The sequence below is a fragment of the Mesoplodon densirostris genome, chromosome 1 (assembly GCF_025265405.1).
Source record: "Mesoplodon densirostris isolate mMesDen1 chromosome 1, mMesDen1 primary haplotype, whole genome shotgun sequence".
Classification (NCBI taxonomy): domain Eukaryota; kingdom Metazoa; phylum Chordata; class Mammalia; order Artiodactyla; family Ziphiidae; genus Mesoplodon; species Mesoplodon densirostris.
Window position 1 is genome coordinate 194,007,481 of NC_082661.1, and position 27,420 is coordinate 194,034,900.

General features: G+C 37.4%; 1 protein-coding gene across 1 annotated transcript in view; it reads right to left on the reverse strand.

The window, feature by feature from the left end:
- ANTXR2 (ANTXR cell adhesion molecule 2) overlaps positions 1-27,420 on the reverse strand; it is a 176,024-nt gene that overhangs the window by 80,421 nt on the left and 68,183 nt on the right. The window contains exon 12 of the mRNA XM_060113758.1: positions 16,584-16,679. Coding sequence (XP_059969741.1) covers positions 16,584-16,679 — 96 coding nt within the window. The remainder of the gene's footprint in view (positions 1-16,583; positions 16,680-27,420) is intronic.

Consider the following 27,420-nt stretch of genomic DNA (forward strand, 5'->3'; position numbering starts at 1 on the left):
TAGTTCCAAAGAAAATGAAGTATCACATTTCTCTTTCAACCAGTAAAGTCAGAGAGCTAATGAACTCAAAGACAGATGGGAAAATGTAAGACCATGCTAAGCTTCTTTATCTGGGAAATAAAATTGATTCACTGTAGGTCCTTTCCAAAATGAAAATTCTAATAGAATGATAAAACAAAATACATATCACAATATTTCCACCAAGTCTTTTTCTTCTATGCCTTTACATAATTAAGTAGGCCATATGTCTACATACATTTGTATTCACCTTATTCCAGAAAAGAACTTTAGGGTTTGTTTTTCCAATAATGTGTAATTAATCTTATGTATGACTAAATGCATTGTTTATTATAAATTTAAATTGATTTTGAAATCATGGTAAGTATATTTTCTACATTGTTAACAATGAAAACAAAACCCTTAATATTCTACATAAATCAAATTTTGACCTAGTAGATTAAGAGATACCACCACCACCACAACAAATAACAGCACTTTCAGAAACTGAAGCAGAGCAAAGGCTCATCTGTGTGCTGTTAATACTATTAACAATAATGACATTTATTGGTGCTGCCATATGCCACGCACTCTATATTTCTCTCATTTTCATAATAATCCTATTCAGTTACTATGCTTATTTTAAATACAAGGAGAGAGAGGCCTGAATTCAGTAACTTGTCCAAGGATACACAGAGAAAACATTAGAATTAGTATTTAAACTGGTCCATCTTCCTCGAAACTCTGGGTTCAACTTCCTCTGCCACATGACATCCTTTTAAAATAAGGTTTGGATTGCAAAGGGAAAAGGTGCAGGAGAAAAGGCTTAAGATGTGTTGAGGTTTATTACTTGCTGGGATGCATGCATGGATGGATGGTTAGATGGATGGATAGATAGATGGATAGATGGATATAGATAGACAGATATAGATCAATATTTATGATAACTGTGTGAGATAGATGTTATCATCCCCATTTCATAGGGACATAACATATTCATTCATATGCCCACCATCATTGCCCTAGAAATGTTGGAAGAGGAAATAATTTTTGTGTGTGTGTGTGATGTTTCAAAATGCTCCCTCTCTCCATTCTACCACACAGCTTCATAAGTAACAAAGGAGAGTGAAAATAATCTGAAGCCATTCAGCCCCAAAGCCAAAAATGGCAGAAGTCTGTGTCCACTGATATTTCCACATTTCAGCAAAATTAGTGGAGGAGAAAAGGAAACCTGACTGTTGGTCCAAATACATTAAAAATAACAGTCATGAGAATCCCATTCTTGTATTAAATAGTGCAAGAACACATTCATCTTTGAAAAGGATGTATTCATAAGCACCATATTTTATGAGAATTTGCAGATTTTAAAAGGCATAATATTGCCTAGTTGCCAGGATTTTTTCCACTTAGCATCCTTCAGCTCGGTATTGAAGATTCTGGAAAACACTTTCACCACTTTGTGAACCATATGCAGACTTTGATTCTTCTCCAAGCTTTTTTTTTTTTTTTTCGTTTGTTATTATCATCATCGGGGAGGATTACATCTCATCTACTTAGCTGTTAGAATGAAGATTTCAGTTTGGAGGAGAGCCGATTTCTTAAATAAAAAAAAAAAAGTTAGCTGCTTCAGGCAACAGTCCTTTTGATCTGCTCATTAACACTTTTCAAATGTTCGAGTGATGTGGGCATTCTTTGAGCTAGAAAATGTCAGTACAGGAGCCTGCAGCCAGCTTGATGCAATCATATGTTCCAATATTCAGAAAAGAGTGAAAAGAACTGTCAACAGTGAACTGCCTTGGATTAAAAAAAAAAAAAAGATACTGTATAACGACTGTAGATCAAGTAGTATTTCAGAACCGATTCTTGCCAGTAACAGAAACAAATGCCCAATTTATCAGCAATGTCATCTAAGCGCCTAAGAGCCCACAGACTTAGACAAATCATTCTTAGTGTTTACAAAAACTTGTTTAAAATATATGTGGGATTTCCTTTCTTTCTCCCCTTTCTTTTTGATAAAATCAGAGAGCAAGTGCGGTGCCTTTCCTCTCATGAATACAAAGTTCTCTGACATAAATATTTGGGAAGCCCCTTTTCTGAATCCCACAAAGTTAGGCGCTTTCAACATCCAGACCAAGATATAGTCAAGGTTATCTCACCTCCCTTTCCTTTCCTCTTTGACAGACTCATCAATGTTCAAAGAGTCTGCTTTGAACAAATAAATAGCTACTTGGAAGTCTGGACAATAAATATAATTTTAAAGGCCAAATGAGGACTAGGAAGAACAGTGTGAGTTAAGTAAAGGTGCTGCTGTCAAAGCAAATAAACTAAGACCAGGAAGGGTTTGATACCGTGTTTTGTAAATGATGCTCTGTTGGAAAACATCACCATGGAAGCAATAAGTACTAACATCACACTCTATTTCAAGGAGGCAACCAAACATAAATCATTTTAATTAATGGTGCAAGGAAGGCATATTAAAAATTTAAATTACTTCTGTTTTATTGTGCATTCTAAAAAAAAAAATCAGGCTGCTCTCAAAGTAACTCAATAAAGGCACAAACAGCCCTCCTCAACAATAAAAAACAAGTGCAATGTAGAAGCATTATTACTATTTAGAAAGAACAGCACAGCTGTTGCTGGCTAAGAAAATGAATCCATAGAGCTCCAGTCAGATATATCCTCATCACAAAAGCTCAACTTACTTTATAAGAAAATTGGGCTTTAAAAAGATAACTTTTTTAAATGTTTTTTTTAAATTAAGATTTGTGAGATCTTTCTGTAATGTCTTAAATGCACTAAGGAAAAATGAGCTTGCAATTTTCCCTTGCGGATGGAGAACTTTGGCCAAGGACACTAGATCAAAGTGAACATTTATCATTTCCAGCATATTCAGATATTTATTTGCAGCTGGATAACATATTCTAATTTACAACACTCCAGAAAGCTTTTGTTTGCCACGTCATTAGCCTTACATCTGTAATTCTGGAGAATGTCTGGTTACTCCAAATGATGCAACTATAGGACTGTCAGTTCTGCCATCCTGATAGTAAAACAGTTCTGCCATAAACTCAACATACATTCTAAGCTGACAGCGATGAAAAGAGCTGTATTTTCTGATATCTCACTCATGATTCAGTACATGATTTTTTTTAACCGTTCCTACCCCCTTTTTTAATTTAAGGGAAAAGGAAGGATGGTGCTGATGTTTGTTATAGAGAAGTGGTTGAAGGGTGGATGTAAGGATACTCAATGAGCAGGATACAGACTCATAAACAGATGGTGAGAAATAACTTCACACAAAAATGAAAACTTTCCCCCTTATGGAATAGTTTGCAAACTCAATATACTCTGTAATTCACTAATGGTAGCACCTAAAATTCCAGCTTTACATAAGGGTTTTATTATTATTATTATTATTATCATTAATCACCAGATAAAGTTCTCCAAATATCATTGGTTTAGATCCTATTTGTCATGGAAAACCTAGGTACACAGAGGACACAATTCTGCAACATTTTAAATGATATCATCTTTCTCCTTTATCCTTGAAAATACTCATTAAAATGAACTGAAAGATTGAAAATTTTAAAATAGTCTCATATTAAAAGCATCGTTGGTGGCCAGATATTCTACTGCAGGCGGTTTTCTCTAAACTTTTTTATTCTATGTCCCTCTTTGGCAATCTGGTGAACCTATGAACCCCTTCCCAGAATAAATAAGCTAAATTAAAATACACAGGATTAAAAGTAATCCAATTGTATTGAAATATAACTGTAAAAATCTATTTTTAAAAACAAGAAACCAAATCTGTGATACAGAAATACTATGTGCTTCTTTATTAATTCATTAAATTATAAAATATAATAGTAGGTCTAGGAACTATTATAATTTTTGAAGTATAATTGACTTACTATAGTATATTAGTTTCAGGTGTACAGCACAGTGACTCTATTTTTATACCATACACACTTATAACAATATTATAGACTATTTTATCTGTGCTGTACATTACATCCCCATGACTAATTTATTTTATAACTTGTAGTTTGAACCTCTTAATCCTCTTCTATTTCAGACATCACCACTGCTCTCTCCTCTGGCAACCATTAGGTGTGTTCTCTGTATCTGTGTCTGTTTCTGTTTCGCTATATTTGTTCCTTTGTTTTTAGGTTGCACATATAAGTCTGTCATAATCTTGTCTTCGTCTGTCATAATCTTGAAGTAGTGATATGTATCTGAATATGAATGGGATTGTTCTGGCCTCTTACAGCAAATAACAAGCACCCTGAGAAAGCTCACAATGGAGCTTTGCTGTCAATAGGTTCTAATAACATATATAAGTTGGATACTTCTGAAAATTAGAAAACTGTTTCTTTGACAAATCCCTGGTCACTCTGAAACAGTGAGTAAATTCTACTCAGTATATAAAGCATTGCATATTTACTTTACAGTTACCCAAAACAAAACAGAATGGTAATTCTAATTTTAAAGAATGCACATTGGTTTTAATTGCCATGGAACCATCTACCATCTTAAAACCTCTTGTCGTGGAACCATCTCCCATCTTACAACCTCTTGTACTTCATAAACAGTTTTTGTAATGAGTTGATCTAGAAACATATTACATGTGAATTCCCCAAATCAAAAGCCCTGAGCAGTGATTCTCAACCCTGGCAATTATCAGAATCATTTAGGATATCTATCAGTTTCTTAATGCAGCTACAACAAATTACCACCAACTTAGTGGTTTAAAACAACAGAAGTTTATTTTCTTACAGTTCTGGATGCCAGGAGTCCAAACAGAGTCTTACAAAGCTAAAATCAGGTGTTAGAAGAGCTGATTGTTTCTTCAAGAGCCAGGGGAGTATCTGCTCCTTGCCCCTCCCTGCTTCTGGTGACTGTCAGCATTCCCTGCCTAGAAGCTGCATCACTTCAATCTCTGCATCCATGTTCACATTGCCTTTTCACCTTCTGTGGTCTTATCTCCTCTGCCTCCCTCTTATAACGGCACTTGTGATGGCATTTAGAGCCATCTAGGTCATCCTAGATAATCCCCCTATTTCAAGATCCTTAATTTTATCATATCTGCAAAGTCCCTTTTGCCATGTAAGATAACATTCATGGTTTCCAGGAATTAAGACCTGGATATATTTAGGGATCATTATTGAGTCTAACAGAGAGGCTTTCCTAAACCATACTGATCCCTGGAGATGTCTCACCCAACCACCCTTTCCCCTCAGAGAGAGGCACTACCAATGGAAATCTGACAGCTACTACTCTGAGAGCCTTCCTGTTATTAGGAACAGAAAAAACCCTGAGAACCACTGCTTAAGATATAAGTAACACTGTCATCTCTGAGTCATTAATTAAATATCTGTGAACTCTTAATCTCTGAAAAATGAATGGTTAAATTATTTCATAAGATATTTTTTAAAAATATGAAGTGATTGAATGGAGAATGTGTGACAGATATTGGTGCCTCCGTTCAGGGTTTTTTGTGTTTTTTTTTCCCCCAGTATTTCTATCTTGATAAGAGCTCCTGAGCATATGATTCCCAAAGAGGTGATTGCTGACATAATCTAAATGTGCCTGAAAACAGACATTATAAGCTGTTTAATCATGTTTTAGTTGAAAGGTTAAATATTTGGCCTTAGTACTTAAAAGACAATGAAACCAAAGAAATTTGTCAAACACCAAGCTGAAATAAATACATTTCATTTCCCATGAAAAAGTAATATGACTGATAATGATAAAGTACAAAGTGATCCCTAATAATTTAATGCTGCTTAAAAAATGTTAAGCTACAGAAATATAGATCAATGGAACAGGATAGAAAGCCCAGAGATAAACCCATGCACCTATGGTCAACTAATCTGTGACAAAGGAGGAAAGAATATACAATGAAGAAAAGACAGTCTCTTCAATAAGTGGTGCTGGGAAAACTGGACAGTCTCATGTCAAATAATATAATTAGAACACTTCCTAACACCAACACAAAAATAAATTCAAAATGGATTAAAGATCTAAATGTAAGGCCAGACACTATGAAACTCTTAGAGGAAAACACAGGAAGAACACTCTTGGACAAAAATCACAGCAAGATCTTTTTTGACCCACCTCCTAGAGTAATGGAAATAAAAGCAAAAATAAACAAATGGTACCTAATGAAACTTAAAAGCTACTGCACAGCAAAGGAAACAATAAACAAGATGAAAAGACAACCCTCAACCCTTTCTCCTCAGAATGGGAGAAAATAATGGCAAACGACTCAATTTACAAAGGATTACTCTCCAAAATATAGAAACAGCTCATACAGCTCAATATTAAAAAAAGCAAACAACCCAATCCAAAAACGGGTGGAAGACCTAAATAGACATTTCTCCAAAGAAGACATACAGATGGCCAAGTGGCACATGAAAAGCTGCTTGACATCACTAATTATTAGAGAAATGCAAATCAAAACCATTGTGAGGTATCACCTCACACTGGTCAGTATGGCCATCATCAAAAAGTTTACACACAAAAAAAAAAGAAATGAAAGAGGAGACATCAATACAGATTCCACAGATATTAACATTATAATAAAAGAATACTATAAACAACTTTATGCCTACAAATTTGATAACAGATTAAATGGATCAGTTCTTTGACAGATGCAATGTGCCAAAACTCACACAGGAAAAAGTAGGTGATCTGAATAGGCTGATATTAAAAAAAAAAAAAAAATCGACCGTAACAAATGCTGGAGCGGGTGTGGAGAAAAGGGAATACTCTTGCACTGTTGGTGGGAATGTAAATTGATACAGCCGCTATGGAGAACAATATGGAGGTTCCTTAGAAAACTAAAAATAGAATTACCATATGACCCAGCAATCCCACTATTGGGCATATACCCAGAGAAAACAATAATTCAAAAAGACACATGCACCCCAATGTTCATTGCAGCACTATTTACAATAGTCAGGTCATGGAAGCAATCTGGATGTCCATCAACAGATGAATGGATGAAGAAGATGTGGTACATATATACAATGGAATATTACTCAGGCATAAAAAGGAACAAAAGTGGGTTGCTTGTAAAGACGTGGATGGACTTAGAGACTGTCATACAGAGTGAAGTAAGTCAGAAAGAAAAACAAATATCGTATATTAATGCATATATGTGAAATCTAGAAAAATGGTACAGATGAACCTGTTTGCAAGGCAGAAATAGAGACACAGACATAGAGAACAAACATATGGACACCAAGGTGGGAAAGGTGGGGTGGGATGAATTGGGAGACTGGGATTAACAGATATATACTAACTAATATGTATAAAATACATAACTAATGAGAACCTGCTGTATACCTGCTGTATAGCACAGGGAACTCCACTTTACTGTACAGTAGAAACTAACACAACATTGTAAAACAACTACACCCCAATTTAAAAAAAAAAGGTTTTTTAACTAACCACATGCTAATACCAACACTGCAGAAATATATTCTCTAACATAATCAGATAAATATCTTGCAACTCTACTGTAACACCTCCTGGTACACTCAAGAGCTTTATTTTCACAAGGTTATAGTCTCCTTTTCCCCTTCTTTCCACATCACCTCCTCATTTTTCTCTAGCTCACTTAGTTTCCTTGTTATACTCCAACTCTCTACATTTTGTTAGAGATACTTGCTCAGGCCATATTTCTTTTTTTTCATACAAATTTTAAAGGTTACACTCCATTTAAAGTTATTACAAAATAATGGCTATAATCCTTGTGTTGTATAATACATCCTTGTAGCCTATCTTACACCCAGTAGTTTGTACCTCCCTCTCCCCAGTCCCTATATTGCTCCTCTCCCATCCCCACTGCCATATCTAAGGTGCACTATCTGTAACTGGCTTTGCATTTCAATTGCTGATGGAACTCAGATGGATAAGACTTAATCCCCACCAGGACCAGACCATAGCAACACATACAGGAAGCAAAGCTTCTTTCAGGGGATTACAGTGATCAAATCTTTCCAGTGGCTTCTCCTCATCCCTAGCGTGAGTTCAAACTTCCTCAAAGACACAGGAGGCCCTCCTTAATGGGGTTCATGGATCCTAAACCATCTTTCATTGCTCCCTTTCCCTGGCTCACTTGGCCTCAGCCTAGGACTTCACAAAGCATGCCCAAATAACTTGTAATTCCACACACACTTCATGGGAAAATTCCCTCATCTACTGCCAACATCTTATTCATCATTTAAAACTCAGTTTGTAGTCAGTAGCTCCATCCGTTTTCCCTGAAACAATCCCTCAACTCTGGCAAATCCCTCCTCCTTCGTGTTCTTTACACAGGTTGCTATTGGGGTGCCTGTAACCCTCCATTCACACTTTGCCCATTCTTCTGTGTTTCATATTAAAATGTGAGTTTCCATACCATAAGATAGTCATTTCTGGACATGAGTTCTAAGCCAGTACTGGCACATACTAGATTGCTAAGGGCTGAAAGCAGAATTTACCTCTACCTTCTCCCTGCTTTTTTTTTAAATTTTATTTTAATTATATTTTTATACAGCAGGTTCTTATTAGTTATGTATTTTATACATATTAGTGTATATATGTCAGTCTCAATCTCCCAATTCATCACACCACCACCACCGTGCCTCTCCCCACCTTTCCACCCTTGGGGTACATACGTTTGTTCTCTTCATCTGTGTTTCTATTTCTGCCTTGCAAACTGGTTCATCTGTACTATTTTTCTAGATTCCACACATATGCATTAATAAACAATATTTGTTTTCCTCTTTCTGACTTACTTCACTCTGTATGACAGTCTCTACAAATGACCCAATTTTGTTCCTTTTTATGGCAGAGTAATATTCCATTGTATATATGTACCACATTTCTTCCTATCCATTTGTCTGTCGATGGGCATTTAGGCTGCTTCCATGACCTGGCTATTGTAAATAGTGCTACAATGAACATTGGGGTGCATGTGTCTTTTTGAATTATGGTTTTCTCTGGGTATATGGCCAGTAGGGGGATTGCTGGGTCATACAGTAATTATAATTTTAGTTTTTTAAGGAACCTCCCTACTATTCTCCATAATGGTGTATAAATTTACATTCCCACCAACAGTGCAAGAGGGTTTCCTTTTCTCCACACCCTCTCCAGCATTTGTTGTTTGTAGACTTTCTGATGATGACAATTCTAACTGGTGTGAGGTGATACCTCACTGTAGTTTTGATTTTCACTTCTCTAATAATTAGTGATGTTCATCAGCTTTTCATGTGCCTCTTGGCCATCTGTATGTCTTCTTTGGAGAAATGTCTATTTAGGTCATCTACCCATTTTTTAATTGGGTGTTTGTTTTTTTAAGATTATTTGTATATTTTGGAGATTAATCCTTTGTAAATTAAGTCATTTGCAAATATTTCTTCCCGTTCTGAGGGTTGTCTTTCTGTCTTTGTTATAGTTTCCTTTGCTGTGCCAAAGATTTTAAGTTTCATTAGGCCCCATTTGTTTATTTTTGCTTTTATTTCCATTACTCTAGGAGGTGGGTCAAAAAAGATCTTGCTGTGATTTATGTCAAAGAGTGTTCTTCCTGTGTTTTCCTCTAAGAGTTTTATAGTGTCTGGTCTTACATTTAGGTCTTTAATCCATTTTGAGTTTATTTTGTGTACAGTGATAAGGAGTGTTCTAAATTCATTATTTTACATGAGGCTTTCCAGTTTTCCCAGCACCACTTATTGAAGAGACTGTCTTTTCTCCAATGTATATCCTTGCCTCCTATGTCATAGATTAGTTGACCATAGGTGCATGGGTTTATCTCTGGGCTTTCTATCCTGTTCCATTGATCTATATTTCTGTTTTTGTGCCAGTACCATACTGTCTTGATTACTGTAGCTTTGTAATCTATTCTGAAGTCAGGGCATCAGATTCCTCCAGCTCCATTTTTTACCCTCAAGACTGCTTGGCTATTCGGGGTCTTTTGTGTCTCCATAAAAATTTTAAGATTTTTTTGTTCTAGTTCTGTAAAAAAAATGCTATTGGTAATTTGATAGGGATTGCACTGAATCTGTAGATTGCTTTGGGTAGTATCGTCATTTTCACAATATTGACTCTTCCAATCCAAGAACATGGTATATCTCTCTATCTGTTGGTATCATCTTCAATTTCTTTCATCAGTGTCTTATAGTTTTCTGCATACAGGTCTTTTGTCTCCCTAGGTAGATTTATTCCTAGGTATTTTATTCTTTTTGTTGCAATGGTGACTGGGATTGTTTCCTTAATTTCTCTTCCTGATCTTTCATTGTTAATGTATAGGAATGCAAGAGATTTCTGTGCATTAATTTTGTCTCCTGCAACTTTACCAAATTCATTGATTAGCTCTAGTAGCTTTCTGGTGGCATCTTTAGGATTATCTATGTATAGTATCATGTCATCTGCAAACAGTGACAGTTTTACTTCTTTCTCAATTTGTATTCCTTTTATTTCTTTTTCTTCTCTGATTGCCATCACCAGGACTTCCAAAACTATGTTGAATAATAGTGGCGAGAGTGGACATCCTTATCTTGGTCCTTATCTTAGGGGAAATACTTTCAGTGATCTTAGAGGAAATGCTCTCAAACCATTGAGAATGAAGTTTGCTGTGGGTTTGTCATATATGGCCTTTAGTATGTTGAGCTAGGTTCCCTCTATGCCCACTTTCTGGAGAGTTTTTGTCATAAATGGGTGTTGAATTTTGTCAAAATCTTTTTTTGCATCTACTGAGATGATCATATGGTTTTCTTTCTTCAATTTGTTAATATGGTATATCACATTGATTGATTTGCATATATTGAAGAATCCTTGCATCCCTAGGATAAATTCCACTTGATCATGGTGTATGACCCTTTTAATGTGCTGTTGGATTCTGTTTGCTAGTAGTTTGTTGAGGATTTTTGCATCTATATTCATCAGTGATATTGGTCTGTAATTTTCTTTTTTTGTAGTATCTTTGTCTGGTTTTGGTATCAGGGTGATGGTGGCCTCATAGAATGAGTTTGGGAGTGTTCCTTCCTCTGCAATTTTTTGGAAGTGTTTGAGAAGGATGGGTATTATCTCTTCTCTAAATGTTTGATAGAATTCACCTGTGAAGCCATCTGGTCCTGGACTTTTGTTTGTTGGAAGATTTTTAATCACAGTTTCAATTTCATAACTTGTGATTGGTCTGTTCATATTTTCTATTTCTTCCTGGTTCAGTCTTGGAAGGTTATACCTTTCTAAGAATTTGTCCATTTCTTCCAGCTTGTCCATTTTATTGGCATAGAGTTCCTTGTAGTAGTCTGTTAGGATGATTTGTATCTCTGCAGTGTCTGTTGTAACTTCTCCTTTTTCATTTCTAATTTTACTGATTTGAGTCCTCTCCCTCTTTTTCTTGATGAGTCTGGCTAAAGGTTTATCAATTTTGTTTATCTTCTCAAAGAACTAGCTTTTAGTTTTATCGATCTTTTCTACTGTTTTCTTTGTTTCTATTTCATTTATTTCTGCTCTCTAATCTTTATGATTTCTTTCCTTCTACTAACGTTGAGTTTCATTTGTTCTTTCTCTAGTTCCTTTCGGTGTAAGGTTATTTTTTTTTGAGATGTTTCTTGTTTCTTGAGGTAGGATTGTATTGCTATAAACTTCCCTCATAGAACTGCTTTTGCTGCATCCCATAGGTTTTGGATCATCATGTTTTTGTTGTCATTTTTTTCTAGGGATTTTTAAATTTCCTCTTTGTTTTCTTCAGTAACCTCTTGGTTATTTAGTAACGTATTGTTTAGCCTCCGTGTTTTTGTGTTTTTTACCTTGTGTTCCCTGTAATTGATTTCTAGTCTCATAGCATTGTGGTTGGAAAGGACGCTTGATATGATTTTAATTTTCTTAAATTTACCGAGGCTTGATTTGTGACTCAAGATTTGATCTATCCTGGAGAATGTTCCATGAGCACTTGAGAAGAAAGTGTAATTTGCTGTTTTCAGATGGAATGTCCTATAAATATCAATTAAATCTATCTATTCTATTGTGTCATTTAAAGCTTGTGTTTTAGTATTAATTTTCAGTCTGGATGATCTGTCCATCAGTGTAAGTGAAGTGATAAAGTCCCCCACAATTACTGTGTAACTGTTGATTTCCTCTTTTATAGCTGTTAGCATTTGCCTTATGTATTGAGGTGCTCCTATGTTGGGTGCATATAGATTTATAATTGTTATATCTTCTTCTTGGATTGATCCATTGATCATTATGTATTATCCTTCCTTGTCTCTTGTAAGTCTCTTGTAACTTTCTTTATTTTAAAGTCTATTTTTTTCTGATATGAGTATTGCTACTCCAGCTTTTTTTGGATTTCTATTCGCATGGAATATCTTTTTCCATCCCCTCACTTTCAGTCTGTATGTGTCCCTAGGTCTGACGTTGGTCTCTTGTAGACAGCATATATATGGGTCTTGTTTTTGTACCCATTCAGCGAGCCTGTGTCTTTTGGTTGGTGCATTTAATCCATTCACTTTTAAGGAAATCATTGATATGTATGTTCCTATTAACATTTTCTTAATTGTTTTGGGTTTGTTTTTGTAGGTCCTTTTCTTCTCTTGTGTTTCCCATTTAGAGATGTTCCTTTAGCATTTGTTGTAGAGCTTGTTTGGTGGTGCTGAATTCTCTTAGCTTTTGCTTGTCTGTAAAGTTTTTGATTTCCCCTTTGAATCTGAATGAGATCCTTGTTGGGTAGAGTAATCTTGGTCGTAGGTTCTTCCCTTTCATCACTTTAAATATATCATGCCATTCCCTTCTGGCTTGTAGAGTTACTGCTTAGAAATCAGCTGTTAACCTTATGGGAGTTCCCTTGTATGTTATTTGTTGTTTTTCCCTTGTTGCTTTTAATAATTTTTCTTTGTCTTTAATTTTTGTCAGTTTGATTACTATGTGTCTCAGCATGTTTCTCCTTGGGTTTATCCTGCCTGGGACTCTCTGCACTTCCTGGACTTGGGTGGCTATTTCCTTTCCCATGTTAGGGAAGTTTTCAACTATAATCTGTTCAAATATTTTCTCAGGTGCTTTCTTTCTCCCTTTTCCTTCTGGGATCCCTGTACTGTGAATGTTGGTATGTTTAGCGTTGTCCCAGAGGTCTCCTAGGCTTTCTTCATTTCTTTTCATTATTTTTTCTTCATTCTGTTCTGCAGCAGTGAATTCCACCCTTATGTCTTGCAGGTCACTTATCCGTTTTTCTGCCTCAGTTATTCTGCTATTGATTCCTTCTAGTGTATTTTTCATTTCAGTTATTGTATTATTCATCTCTGTTTGTTTGTTCTTTAATTCTTCCAGGTCTTTGTTAAACATTTCTTGCATTTTCTCCATCTTTGCCTCCATTCTTTTTCTGAGGTCCCAGATCATGTTCACTACCATTATTCTGAATTCTTTTTCTGGAAGGTTGTCTATCTCCACTTCATTTAATTGTTTTTCTGGGGCTTTTTCTTGTTCCTTCATCTGGTACATAGTCCTCTGCCTTTTCATCTTGTCTATCTTTCTGTGAATGTGGTTTTCTTTCCACAGGCTGCAGGATTATAGTACTTCTTGCTTCTGCTGTCTGCCCTCTGGTGGATGAGGCTATCCAAGGGACTTGTGCAAGCTTCCTGATGGGAAGGACTGGTGGTGGGTAGAGCTGGGTGTTGTTCTGGTGTGCAGAGCTCAGTAAAACTTTAATCCGCTTGTCTGCTGATAGGTGGGGCTGAGTTCCCTCCCTGTTGGTTGTTTGGCTTTAGGTGAGCCAGCACTGGAGCCTACAGGCCCTTTGGTGGGGCTAGTGGTGGACTCTGGGAGGGCTCACACCAAGAATTATTTCTCAGAACTTCTGTTGCCAATGTCCTTGTACCCTCTGTGAGACACAGCCACCCCCAACTCTGCAGGAGACCCTCCAATACTAATAGGTAGGTCTGGTTCAGTCTCCTATGGGGTCACTGCTCCTCCCTCTGGGTGCTGATGCACACACTACTTTGTGTGTGCCCTCCAAGAGTGGAGTCTCTGTTTCCCTCAGTCCTGTCAAAGTCCTGCAATCAAATCTCGCTAACCTTCAAAATCTGATTCTCTAAGAATTTCTCCTCCCATTGCTGGACCCCCAGGTTGGGAAGCCTGATATGGGGCTCAGAACCTTCACTCCAGTGGGTGGACTTCTGTGGTATAAGTGTTCTCCAGTTTGTCAGTCACCCACCCAACGGTTATAGGATTTGATTTTATTGTGATTGTGCCTCTCCTACTGTCTCATTGTGGCTTCTCCTTTGTCTTTGGATGTGGGGTATCTTTTTTGGTGAGTTCCAGTATCTTCCCGTTAATGACTGTTCATCAGTTAGTTGTGATCCCGGTGGTCTCGCAAGAGGGAGTGAGTGCATGTCCTTCTACTCCACTATCTTCAACAAATCTCTCTCTCTCCCTGCTTTTAAACCTACCTTAAGAAGCATATGCTCTGATTCATTTATTCCTAGGTCTAAATACAAGCTCATACTCAGGGCTAGCTGCTCTACAGTCTGTATTTCTAAATGTAAAATAAAGATATTTCTGTGTATTAAGTAAGTTGCAGAAATTAGTAAGTATTCATGATGCTTCTGAGAATAGGAAGTCCTCCTGACATCGTAAAAACATGCCTTAATGGTGTCCCTCTGTGCCTTGCATAAAGAAATATACTGCATGATTCCCAATCTGCAGAGACCCAGGGATGGAACGGATCTATTCTCACCACCTGATGATTGAATCCTCTCTATAATACCCCATTTGATGGTGGAGACTTCATTTGAGTACATCTAGCAACCTCCCAAAGAAGCCCATTTCAGTCTTCACAAGTGTCCTTTTAAAATATCACTTTGACACTTTTGAGCTCTCTGGTCAATATTATATGAAATTGCAAAGTAACTAAATAAGGAAATCCACCATTGTGAAGTTTAAATTAAAAAAACAAGGAGCACACATCACATTAAGGTGCCTTTTTGCTTTTTAATTTGAGACTCAAGAATGCTAGCTAGCCTAAAATCACCATATCTAAGATAATCAAGATTACTACAGGAAACCGTTTTAGCATAAATTGCTATAGCAGGAAACTGATTAGTTCAGCAAAGAGACAGGATGCTTCTTATCTCTACTGTTGTCTAAGTTAATTCTGTGCCTCCTCCATGGGCCAACTGTTCTGAGATAAAGGATTGTAAAGTTGTCTCATGAAAGCAGACTGAAGTACAATGAATAATAAATGCAGGAGTAATACAAAGCACTGCCTGAAGTTGCAAGGAAGCAGAAATCAGTCACCAGCGGGGAGGGAGAAAAAGGCAGTCTAGTAATATTATGTAAAACACTACTCTGATCTACAGAATATAAAGTTCTATATAATGTGCTGATAAGGAAAGGAATATTATCAAAATAGGTGGTAGCATACTTTGAAGGAGTGCTTCTTCAGAATAACATTTTCTATGAAGCCTGAACAATCCAAGTTGTATTTCTTGAAATGTGCTGTTTTTTACTCAATGTTCCACCCTGTGGCAGGAAAAATAATGGCTCTATAAAGATGTCCCCATCCTAATTCCCTGGAATTGTGAATAAATTGCCTTCCAGGGACAAAGAGACTTTGCAGATGTGATTAACGTTAAGGACCTTGAGATAGGAGATCATCTTGGATGATACAGTTGGGTCAAACCTAATCACATGGTTCCTTAACACTGGGGGTCCTTTCCTAGCTGGGTTCAGAGTCAGAGGAACATGTGACTACAGAATAATGGTGACAAAGATGCAACGTGGCTGGCTCTAAAGGTGGAGGAAGGGGCTCACAAGGCAAGGAATGGAGGTGGCTTCTAGAAGCTGGAAAACGCAAAGGAGCAGATTCTGTTCTAGAGCATTAAGAGAGGAATGTATCACTGCCGATACCTTTTAACCCAGTTTAGCCCAGTGAGACCCATGTTGGATCTGTGATTACATAACTTAGATAATAAATTTATGTTGCTTTAAGCCACCAAATGTGTAACAATTTGTAACAGTAGCACTAGAAAGCTTATTACCCATATTCTTTCAGAGGTTTGACTCAAACATGAAAGATGTCACAACCTGAAATCAACTGTCATAACTTCAAAAGTGACTGTTTAACAGATACCCTAACATTTGCACATGACTTATTTCTAAACTATTTTTCTAAGAGGCAAACAGAGAAGGTCCTGAAATAGTAGATCTTTCAAAGAGGTAATGAAACGTTCAATAAGCACTGAAAAAAAAAAAAAACTGACAGATTATCAACCTCTCTCAATGAATCCAGCAGAACATGTCTCTCAATTTTCTTGAAATTCTTTCATACTTGCATGGAAAACCCTTTATCCCTACAACCTGTCCTACCTTCTTTTCCCCTTCTTCCCCCAAATCTGATTTTGAAGCCTTTTTTTGATGAAGTTTTATAATAAACATTTATTGGCATGCATGAATACAATTTATTATAATGACAAAAACTATTAAAATTCAATTTGCTAACTGAAACTTTGCTGTTGTTGAATATTGATTCATATTTCAGCCTTACTTTACACCTTGATGTTTTAAAAAAAATAATAGTAAGATTTCAAATCCTTCTTACTCACCACTTTGCAGCAAAGGGGCCAAAACCACCACATCAAACCGATGCCCAAGAGTAGCAGTAACACCAAAATAGCAATGATGGCTGCAATCCCACTAGACTAGAGGAAGCACAAAACAAAAACAAGGATGTCAGCAAAGTTTAGGGTCAAATCCCAAACACATATTTTTTAAGGACACATCAGAAAAAATTACAGATAACATCATAATCTTAAACCAGATTTCTCTTATATTCTTTTAAATTCGTTAAATTCTGTAAATTACCTTATACCCTATTTATATTATATTCTACTTTATTAAATTTATATAATATATTAAGTATATCATAATCTATTTGTATTAAATTTCCTTATATTATATTTCATGTATATTAAAACAGGCAGTAATTAGTATAAAAATCTTGTAAACTGTTTGAAATGACGCCTTAAAGAAAAATAGGAAAAATCACAATTTGGGTTTGTACAAATGGTCTGTATGGTCCCTACCTTTTGTCTCTGGGAAAGGATTATTCTGATTACAAGCATGATTACCTCTAGGCAGAATTTATGCAGAATTTTCCCAGACTTTTTTTTTTTTTTTTTTTTTTTTTTGCTATACGCGGGCCTCTCACTGTTGTGGCCTCTCCCGTTGCGGAGCACAGGCTCCGGACGCGCAGGCTCAGCGGCCAGGGCTCACGGGCCTAGCCGCTCCACAGCATGTGGGATCCTCCCAGACCGGGGCACGAACCCGTGTCCCCTACATCGGCAGGCGGACTCAACCACTGCGCCACCAGGGAAGCCCCAGCCTTTTTGATAATGGAACATTATTTACTTTATATATTTAAGTGGTAGGACAAGATGATTATCAAAAATAACCAATCAGGTGGCAAACAAACAACAATGGTTCTTGTATGCATCAGAAAAGAATGCAACCTCATGTGTTCATATATGAGAAGACGTCTCAGGGCAGCTCAAGCACTACCCACACAAGAACCACACTGGTGTTTTTTCACTTTTTAATGACGATCTCCTCCAGGCCTAACACCCCTGCTCTGGGCTCTGCCTCTGACCCCCTTCTTCTACCAAATACCTACACATCCTATAAGGCTTAGCTTAAGCCACTTCCTCAGGAAGACTTCCTTGTACCTTCTGGCTAGAAAATGCCCCTCCTTACTGTACAAGGCGTAGTTCTCTGTACTTTAATCTTAGCATTTATCACAATATATTTACTGATTTATTTGCTTATTTATTTATGATGAACTACAATTTTTTATTTAATTTGTCTTTTCTATATTCACTGTGAGCTCTAGGAAGGCAGCGCCTATGCCCATCCTACTTACTAATGTGTACTCCATGTCTGGCACTTAAAACTATTTACTAAGAGAATGAACTCCAAATAAATAAGGCTGAAAAAGCCACAAAAACAAAGAAGAGTGTTTGCTGAATTTTTAGTGCAGAGATAAAGTTTCCAAGAGAACGAGTTGTCTCTTCCAAACCACTGCTCTCCGGGATCCCCAGTAATCATGTTTGGTTTGTGGGTTTTTTTTGGGGGGGGGAGGGGAAGATCTCAAGGAAGACAAAGAAAACTGTAAATAAATCAATACACTATCTGGGTGGAAATTTGGGCCTTTATAAGGCAGCTTTTCAGGGATACATTTTCTATCATTCAAAACAAATAAGTAGTACAAGCCCAGAAGTCCAGGCAAGAGCCACATTTAGCCCAAGAGCTGACAGAGAGAAAGGCTGGGTGGGAAGAGCCTATCAGTTTCCATCTTAGAATAACATTGTCTTAAAAATATTAGTCTGCAGGTCTAATTTTAAGCAAGTTGTTTAATTTCTCAGGGACTCCATTTTCTAATCTACAAAATAAGAAAGTCAGCTTCTCCCAAAGCATGAAACTCTTTGTGGCAAAGCTATAACCAGGCTATCTCTCTTAAAAAAACACTGCACACATTAGCATATTTTTAAAGCCCTGAATGGCGCTGTAGTAAAAAAGAACAGCCCACCTTATATCAACACAGGTCAATTTTTTTTCTCATAACATTATCAGTATCCTACAGAACTCGGATTTCCTAGAATCCATTTTGGGAAATGTTAGGATTGATCAAAGCTAAGAGACTTTCAGATGTTGAAGCAACAATGGTGGTAGCATTTAATTAGAACATTTTATAATGGAATTTGAATTGTAATACATAATAACCTATGCATAAAGAGATAATGATCTTTATGTAAACAGTTATTTGTAAATAACTGAAAAGAGAAGAGAAGGTACTTTTCAAAAGTATTACTTTAGGGAGTGCTAGCAAAATATACTTGGTGTATCTAATCACAAAAATCTTGAAATGTGTGTCACAGTTTCCCTATATCATCTGTTAGTATCACAATGGGAAAAAAAAGGAAAAGAGATTACCATACATTGACTTGGAAACTATCTCCAAACAGATTAATTTTCAAAGACGTTGATTACTAACAGCACTTCAGTTTTAATAAATCCATTAAAAATAACTTTAAAAATAATTCTCAAAGCAGCATAGACCATAAAACATGTATTAATTTCAGAAATCTTTTTAGGAAAAGATTAAGAAATAAGTATACATGAACAATTAAAGCTATCCTTTGATTTCTAATTTTGTATCTGGATGCAAGAGGGAATAACCATACAAGCTATTTATGTAACTAATGTTAGGTTGCAAAACAGACACCACCAAAATATCACCTAGAATCCTTGAGTATGTCATTTAATTTATTTTTCAGAAGACAACAAAAATAACTACAGAAACTTCACACACAGACACATACAATCTTCATAAAGCTCTAATATTTACTATTAAACCATTCATAAGGCACTTGAAGATGTTACCACATATTTACCATAAAAAAATTAATTTAAAATTTAAGAATGAGAAGACATGCAGTCATCTTGCAACTTGATGTACAGTTTGGTAGAATGAAAATGTAAGCTCAACATGTGGTCACTGATGTAACCTAAACGTCTAAATCAGTGTCTTGCACACAGAAAGTTCTCTCTCTGTGTGTGTGTGTGTGTGTGTGTATGTGTGTGTGTCAGAGAGAGGGAGAGAGAGAGAGAGAGAGAGAGAGAGAGAGCGAGAGAGGAGATAAATACTTTATAGGAAATTTCTTGGCAAAAATCTAAGTTCTCTGTCCTCAAAACCAAAGAAAGTAATTCAGAGCACACATCAGGATACTTATGAAAACACTCAAAGTGCAACTTTCTACACAGAACTCTAAACGTTCATGAACAAATCATACAATTCTCAACAGGCTTAATTATACTAAGCTCTGAAATCTAGACAAACAAGAATATAATGGGAAAAGAATGTCAAAGAAATACATAGAAAACTATGATATCCTATGGGAGAAGTGTTGTCAAATGTATAACTTCATGATTCCACCTTCAAATATAAGGTCTTACATAAGATAGCCCCAACCTGTGACCGTTCATTTATGGAATGAATGTAGCCTTCCCCACCAGACCTTTCCCACATGAGGATCGAGCCATGGCACCCATGGAAATGCTCACCATGTGGTTGTGCACACCACTTCCAAAAGGGTTGTATGAACATTTGTTTTTCCCTTTTCTTAGAATTCAAATCCTATGTTCAGAAATAAGGACGTGAAACTGGAGGGTGTGAGTATGCTAAAAGTTTAGTGGTTAGTTTTTTCTTTCTACAAATGTGTCATGTGCAGGAAATTCAGAAAATCATACTGACAGAATATAAAATAGATGGGCTGGCCATGATAGGCAGTCAAAATTCTTGGATTTTCTTTCAAAAATGTCCCTGTTAGGAACACTGACAAAACATTATGCACATCCAGATGCAAATATACATTTAGTATAATAATATTATCATCTCAACTGATTCTGAAAATTAGTCTACAAGAAAACTGACTATGAAAATACACACTTTCTGAAGACCTACAGACTTAATCTTTATCACATTTAAGAGAAGCATGATGGAAAACAGGTCACAGTAAGCAAAGAATTTAATGCAACCCGAACTTGCCATAAACACAGCCCTGGATGCCCCAGTCCCAGACATTAGCTCAGTTCACTGCATACAAATCTATGCTTTCCCAGTTCCTTTGTTTTGATTTGCCAGAGCCATTATCAGAGCATGAAAGACTTCAGGGAAATAATTTCATTGCTCACATAAGTTTATAAACAAATGAACAAACGCATAGATTTCAGTCCTATGAGCAGATACTATGCTGCAAACTGCAGAGTCAGATGAAACTAGATCTGGTTACGCAGAGTTATGTATCATAGGTGGAAACTAAAAGCCTCTCACCTCTGTTTAGGTGTGCTGCTCTTTAAACATTAGGCAGTTAAAAAGCTGCCAAAGCTATAATGCTGCACAAGTCTTCATGAAGCCCACAGGTTAGTTGGAGGGACAACCCTTGAACACACAATCATAAATGTGAGAAGTATGGAAGGAGAATACAACAGAAACAGGGCAAAGCAGGGACTAGCCTGGTCTAGGGTTCTGAGAGGATGTCCTGAGAAAGTATAAGAAAGCCCAGAAAGGGAGTGGAGGTCGAATGAGCGGCTCATTGCAAGAACAAGAAAAGACAACTTTGTCTGAAAAATAGAATTTGAGAGGGCTTGGTAGTACCTGAAGCAGCTGAAGAAAATAATGAAACACAAATTTCTGGAAAGCAGTAATCCTCTTTATTACAGAAAGAATTGGCCACTTGTTGGGTTAATATCCATTTGTTAGATGACCTTCCAATCAGCCATTTGTTGGATCAATTCTTCCTAGCTATAGTTCTGAACAAGTAACATTTTCAGATGTCTACAAAGACAAGTTAGCTGAGGAGTCCAGTTGGAGATTTAGTACCCAGATGTTGGCCAAGGCTTTGAAGCCAAAACTCTTTTAAGGGTTAAGTTGGGGACACACCAGAACCTTGAGCTTGATTTTAGGGTAAAAGGAATATATATTTTCTAGTCATCCTGGACACATTCAGTCTTTGAACTTCATCTGCATCTAATTTCCTTTTCTTCATTAAAAGGAAGTTATAATGTACAACGAAAAACTTCACTCCACCAAATAGAACTGAAATTCTAGCTAACAGAATGACAGACGTATGAAAACAAATCAGAGTCACTACTGTACTTGTAAAACAACTATGGGAAAAGAAGAATCACTCAAAAATTTCAAAAGTGTGTGAATAGCCTGTTGCAATCTATCTAGAAAATAATTAATCACAGCAACCACATTAGAATAAAACAGACACAGAAAAGGGGAACTAAATCTCCACAATTTTGCTTCCATGAATTTAGAGCTAGGGGAAGGAAAACTAGTCATAAAATAGGTGATGATTTCATTTACTAGATTCTTTTGAAATATTCCATATCAGGAACTAGCAAACTATGGCCCAAAGGCTAAATCAGCTCATCTGTCTCATAAGATGCCTGGCAAGCTAAAAAATTGTTTTACATTATTACATAGCTGAAAAAAATTTAAAGAAAAATATATTATCAATACATGATATTCAAATTCTAGTGTGTATAGTATGTTGAACACAGCCATGCCTGTTTGTTTATATGTCTATGGCCACCTGTGGGTTACAATGGCAGAGTTGAGTAGTGTAACTGTATAGCCCCTAAAGCCTAAAATAATTACTATCTGACCCTTTACAGAAAAAAAATTGCCAACCTCTGTCTTATATAAATCAAATTAAGACCTGGTAATGAATGGCAGATTGTGCAAGTATTCAGGCCAGAGGAAGACAAACTTGGGTTCAATTCTCAATTCTAGCATTTACTCGACTATGAAACTGAGCAAGCAATTTAACCCCAGGGCCTCTAGGCTCCAAGTCTCCCCTTTCTTGGGGCAGCGAAAGCTGAAATCAGCCAATATTCTGCTCATCAAGTTGTGTAGCATGCCGAGGGTTGGATCCACCTACTAGCAGAAGCATCTTCTAATGTTTTTACATCAATGTGCACTAAAGATTGGAGGTGGCTCTCTGTTCCTCAGTTTTCTCATCTGTAAAATTAAGGTAATAGTAATAGCCTCCTCTTGAGTAGTGAGAATTAAATGAAATCATGAAGTGCTGAGCACATATGTAGGGCTTAGCACAGTGTCTGGCACTTAATTAGTGCTCAGAAAATTTGTTCTTAGTATTATTATTCTAAAAGAATCAGAAGAGCAGTGGCTCCAATGGGGGATAAACGACATCTTTCACTGAATTTTTTTAAAGCGGAGACACATTTAGATCTTCTGAGACAGACGAAAGGAATGGACTGCCTAAGTCTAAACCCTCTTCAGGTTCTAGTCTTAAATCTTTTAAGTCCAAACCTTAGTTTCCCCACTTTTAAACTGAATATACAGGTACTGTCATTCATTCCTTTAACAAATAATTTTGGAGCACCTGCCTCGTGTAAGGACCAGGCACTGAGAGGGAGGCAATGAGCAAGACACAGACTGCAGAGAGAGGCCGAGAAGTAAACAGGAAATTACAACCCAGTGACATAAGTGCCTTAATAAGAACAAGCCCGGATGCTCTTGGAGAACAGAGGAGCTTCTTTATTTGTGAGATTTCCACAAGGATTAATCAATTGCTAAATAATGGTGTTTCATTTTGTTTGGCTTTTCGAATGCCTGTGAAGAGCCAAAAGCATCATCCAAGAATGAGTAAGGTTACTAACTTCATCTCTCCTAATTATCACATCCAAATATGCCTGAAAGGCTAGTTACCACATAAATACAAGGCTGGTATTTATCATAATATTATCCACTGTCTTCTTCTATTCTGAATAGAGGTGCAATGCACACATCTGCTGGTACTTTCTCATCAGCTCCATTCTCACTTTCTACATCTATAAAACGGTGATATTACTACCACACACCAGACATGTTTAAATCAAAATAATGGTTAAATCTAATGAGAAAAAATAATTATCCCGTGGTTATGTAAGTCAAATAATTATGCTATACACCTTAAACTTATACAGTGCTGTATGTCAATTATATCTCAATAAAACTGGAAGGAAAAAAAACTCTCTAGTCCTTTGTCTCAGCAGAGTTGAGTTCAGTCTCTCATGAACGTGGAAGATTTTCTTCCCTTCATTCATTTTAACACTGTGTACTGAAGTTTAGGAACCACAGACCTGTAGGATGAAGTCTAAGCCCCCCCCCTTTTTTTTTGGCCATGGATAATCTGATCTAAATTTTCTCTTTCCTTCCACTATTTTTACCCCAAGCAAATATATCTACTTTCATTTTTTTCATTAATTTTTTTATTAAAGTATAATTGCTTTACAATATTCTGTTCATTTCAGGTGTACACTACAGTGATTCAGTATTTTTGCAGATTATATTCCTTTAAAGGTTTTATAAGATAACGGGTATAGCTCCCTGTGCTATACAGTAAATACTTGTTGCTTATCTATTCAGTATATAGTGGTTTATATCTGTTAACCCTGTAACCCTAATTTGTCCCTCCTCCCTTCAATTTCTGTTTGCAATTTATCTGTGAAATGGTCCCCCCTCCTCTCTCTTTGCCTAAGACATGCTCTCCTTTCAAGACCCAGTTTATCTCAGTTCCTCCATAAATACAAAACATTTCTCTGGATTTCTTTCTCTTCTTGCTCTACCTACTAAAAGTTCTTTTTTTTTTCCTTCATTAAAAATCATGTGGAATTTGGTTGACTCTTTCATTCCATACAACAGCTCCCAAATGTGCACCCCCAATCCAGACCTCTTTCTAGAACTTCAGACTTATGTATTCAACAGCCTTTCTGACACCCCCACTGAGATGAAAAATGGACATCTTTCACTCAACATTTCTGAAACAGACCTCCTCATCTTTTTTAAAAAACGGCTCTACCTGATGACAACTCATCTTTCTAGTTGCTGAGGTGAAAAAGCCTGGAACCGTCCTTATTGTCTTTCTCTCACACCCGTATCTAATCTGTCTAGGTATCCAGTAGACTCCACCTTTAAAATATATTCAAATCTAACCACTTCCCACCATCTCCCTTGCTATCTGCCTAGTGGAGCCACCATCCCCTCTCCTAGATTACTGAACTAGCCACAGAATTGGTCTCCAGGTCTCCACTTTGGCCCCTACCTGTAAAGTCTATTTTTGCACAGCAGCCAGAATGATCCTTTTAAAACACAGTCATACCATGTCACCTTCAGTGGCTCCTGTTTCACTTAGAAAAAAACTCAGAATCTTACAATGACTTACAAAACTTTCCATGATCTCTCCCCTCCCTCCACTCTCTCCTACTCATCTCAGGCCCCCTCCTCCCCCAACTACCTCCACTCTGCACACTGGCTGCCTTGCTCCTCTTTAAACCAGCCACATACACTCCCATCTTAGGATCTGTTCGAGCTGCTGCCTCTGCAAGAACACTCTTCCCTTGCATGGTCTTCAGGGCTCACTCCCTCACCTTCCTCAAAGATTTGCTTAAATCTCCTGTCAAGGGAAAGTATTCAGATGCCTTATTTAATATAACCCCGTGACCCCAAATTTTCTCTCCATCTCTGACACAACTCATGTTCCTTTTTCTGAAATCGCCTTACTCTTAAAACCACCTCGAGTAACGTTATGCTCCCCTTAGAACTAGCAAGACCTAGAAAGACTTCCTATTTCCAGGAAGCAAACAGCCTGTACATTCCAAATGAGTCATTTATTTAGCTTTAGCATCCCTGCACACAGAAACTGTGCATGGTTATAGGATGCAGACAAAGATTTGTTTTCCTGCTTCTGTGAAAGACAGGTGAAAAAGACAGCTGGAGGTACAGAATAGGAAGGAGGATGGAGAAAGAACGCCATTTCAGTGAGCAAAACACTGAGACACCATATACCACAAAAGTCTGTAATCTCAACCACATCCTGAGGGACCAGGAAACCTACACATTACAACATCCACAAAACCTATAAATTGCAACATGAATTGAAGATAAAAAGGGGAAAAAAACAACTAGCTATTTTCAAAATAAAAAACAGGTGTTGTTAAAGAGTTATCCAGGGAATTCAATAGTGACCCAAGAGTCCATATGGATGCTTGTTTTCCCTGCAATGTTTTCTTACAACAAGAAACAAACTATCTCTCTACAGATAATATTGAGTTGCTTTGTTTTGTTTGCTGGAGGAAGGATGTCTCTCAAATTAAAAGATCAAAATATAAAACCATAAAATCATGAGATGGAAGTGGCGCCTTCAAGATGGTAGAGTAGTAAGACATGGAGATTGCCTTCTTCCCCACAAATACATCAGAAATACATCTACATGTGGAACAACTCCTATAGAACACCTACTGAATGCTGGCAGAAGGCCTCAGACCTCCCAAAAGGCAAGAAACTCCCCATGTACCTGGGTAGGGCAAAAGAAAAAAGGAAAAACAGAGAAAAAGAATAGGGATGAGACCTGCCCCTCTGGGAGGGAGCTGTGAAGGAGGAAAAGTTTCCACACTAGGAAGCCCCTTCACTGGCAGAGACGGGGGGTGGCAAGGGGGAAGCTTTGGAGCCATGGAGGAGAGTGCAGCAAAAGGGGTGCAGAGGGCAAAGCAGAGAGATTCCTGCACAGAGGATCGGTGCTGAACAGCACTCACCAGCCCGAGAGATGTGTCTGATCACCCGTTGGGATGGGTGGGGGCTGGGAGCTGAGGGTTGGCCTTCAGAGGTCAGATCCTAGGGAGAGGACAGGGGTTGGCTGCATGAAGACAACCTGAAGGGGGCTAGTGCACCAGAGCTAGCCAGGACGGATTCCAGAAAAATATCTGGACCTGCCTAAGAGGCAAGAGACCATTGTTTTCGGTGTGCGAGGAGAGAGGAATCAGAGCACCAGCTAAACAAGCTCCAGAGAAGAGCATGAGCTGCAGCTATCAGCAGGGATGCCAGAGATGGGCATGAAACACTAAGGCTGCTGTTGCAGCCACCAAAAAGCCTGTGTGTGAGAACAGGTCACTATCCACACCTCCCCTCCCGGGAGCCTGTGCAGCCCGCCACTGCCAGGGTCCCGTGATCCAGGGACAACTTCCCCGGGAGAACACACAGCGCGCCTCAGGCTGGTGCAATGTCACGCTGGCCTCTGCCACTGCAGGCTCACCCCGCATCCATACCCTTCCCTCCCCCCAGCCTGAGTGAACCAGAGCCCCCAAATCAGCTGTTCCTTAACCCCGTCCTCTCTGAGCGAAGAACAGATGCCCTCAGGCGACCTACATGCAGAGGCGGGTCCAAATCCAGAGCTGAACCCCAAGAGCTGTGAGAACAAAGAAGAGAAAGGGAAATCTCTCCCAGCAGCCTCAGGAGCAGCGGATTAAATCTCCACAATCAACGAGATGTAGCCTGCATATGTGGAATACCTGAATAGACAATGAATCATCCCAAACTGAGGAGGTGGACTTTGGGAGCAACTGTAGACTTGGGGTTTCCTTTCTGCATCTAATTTGTTTCTGGTTTTATCTTTATCTTAGTTTTTTATTTACAGATTATTATCACTGGTAGATTTGTTTATTGATTTGGTTGCTCTCTCTCTCTCTTTTTTAATATATATATATATATATATTTCTTTTTATTTTTTTGTAAGTATGTATGTGTATGCTTCTTTGTGATTTTGTCTGTATAGATTTGCTTTTGTCATTTATCCTAGGGTTCTGTCTGTCCGTTTTTTGAGGGGTTCTTTTGTTTATTTTTTAGTATAGTTTTTAGCGCTTCTTATCATTGGTGGAACTGTTTTTTCATTTGGTTGCTCTTTTCTTTCTTTTTTAAATTATTTTTTATTTTTAATAATTTTTTAATTTAATAACTTTATTTTATATTTTTTCTTTCTTTTTTTTTTTTTTTTTTTTTTTTTTTTTTGCGGTACACGAGCTTCTCACTGCTATGGCCTC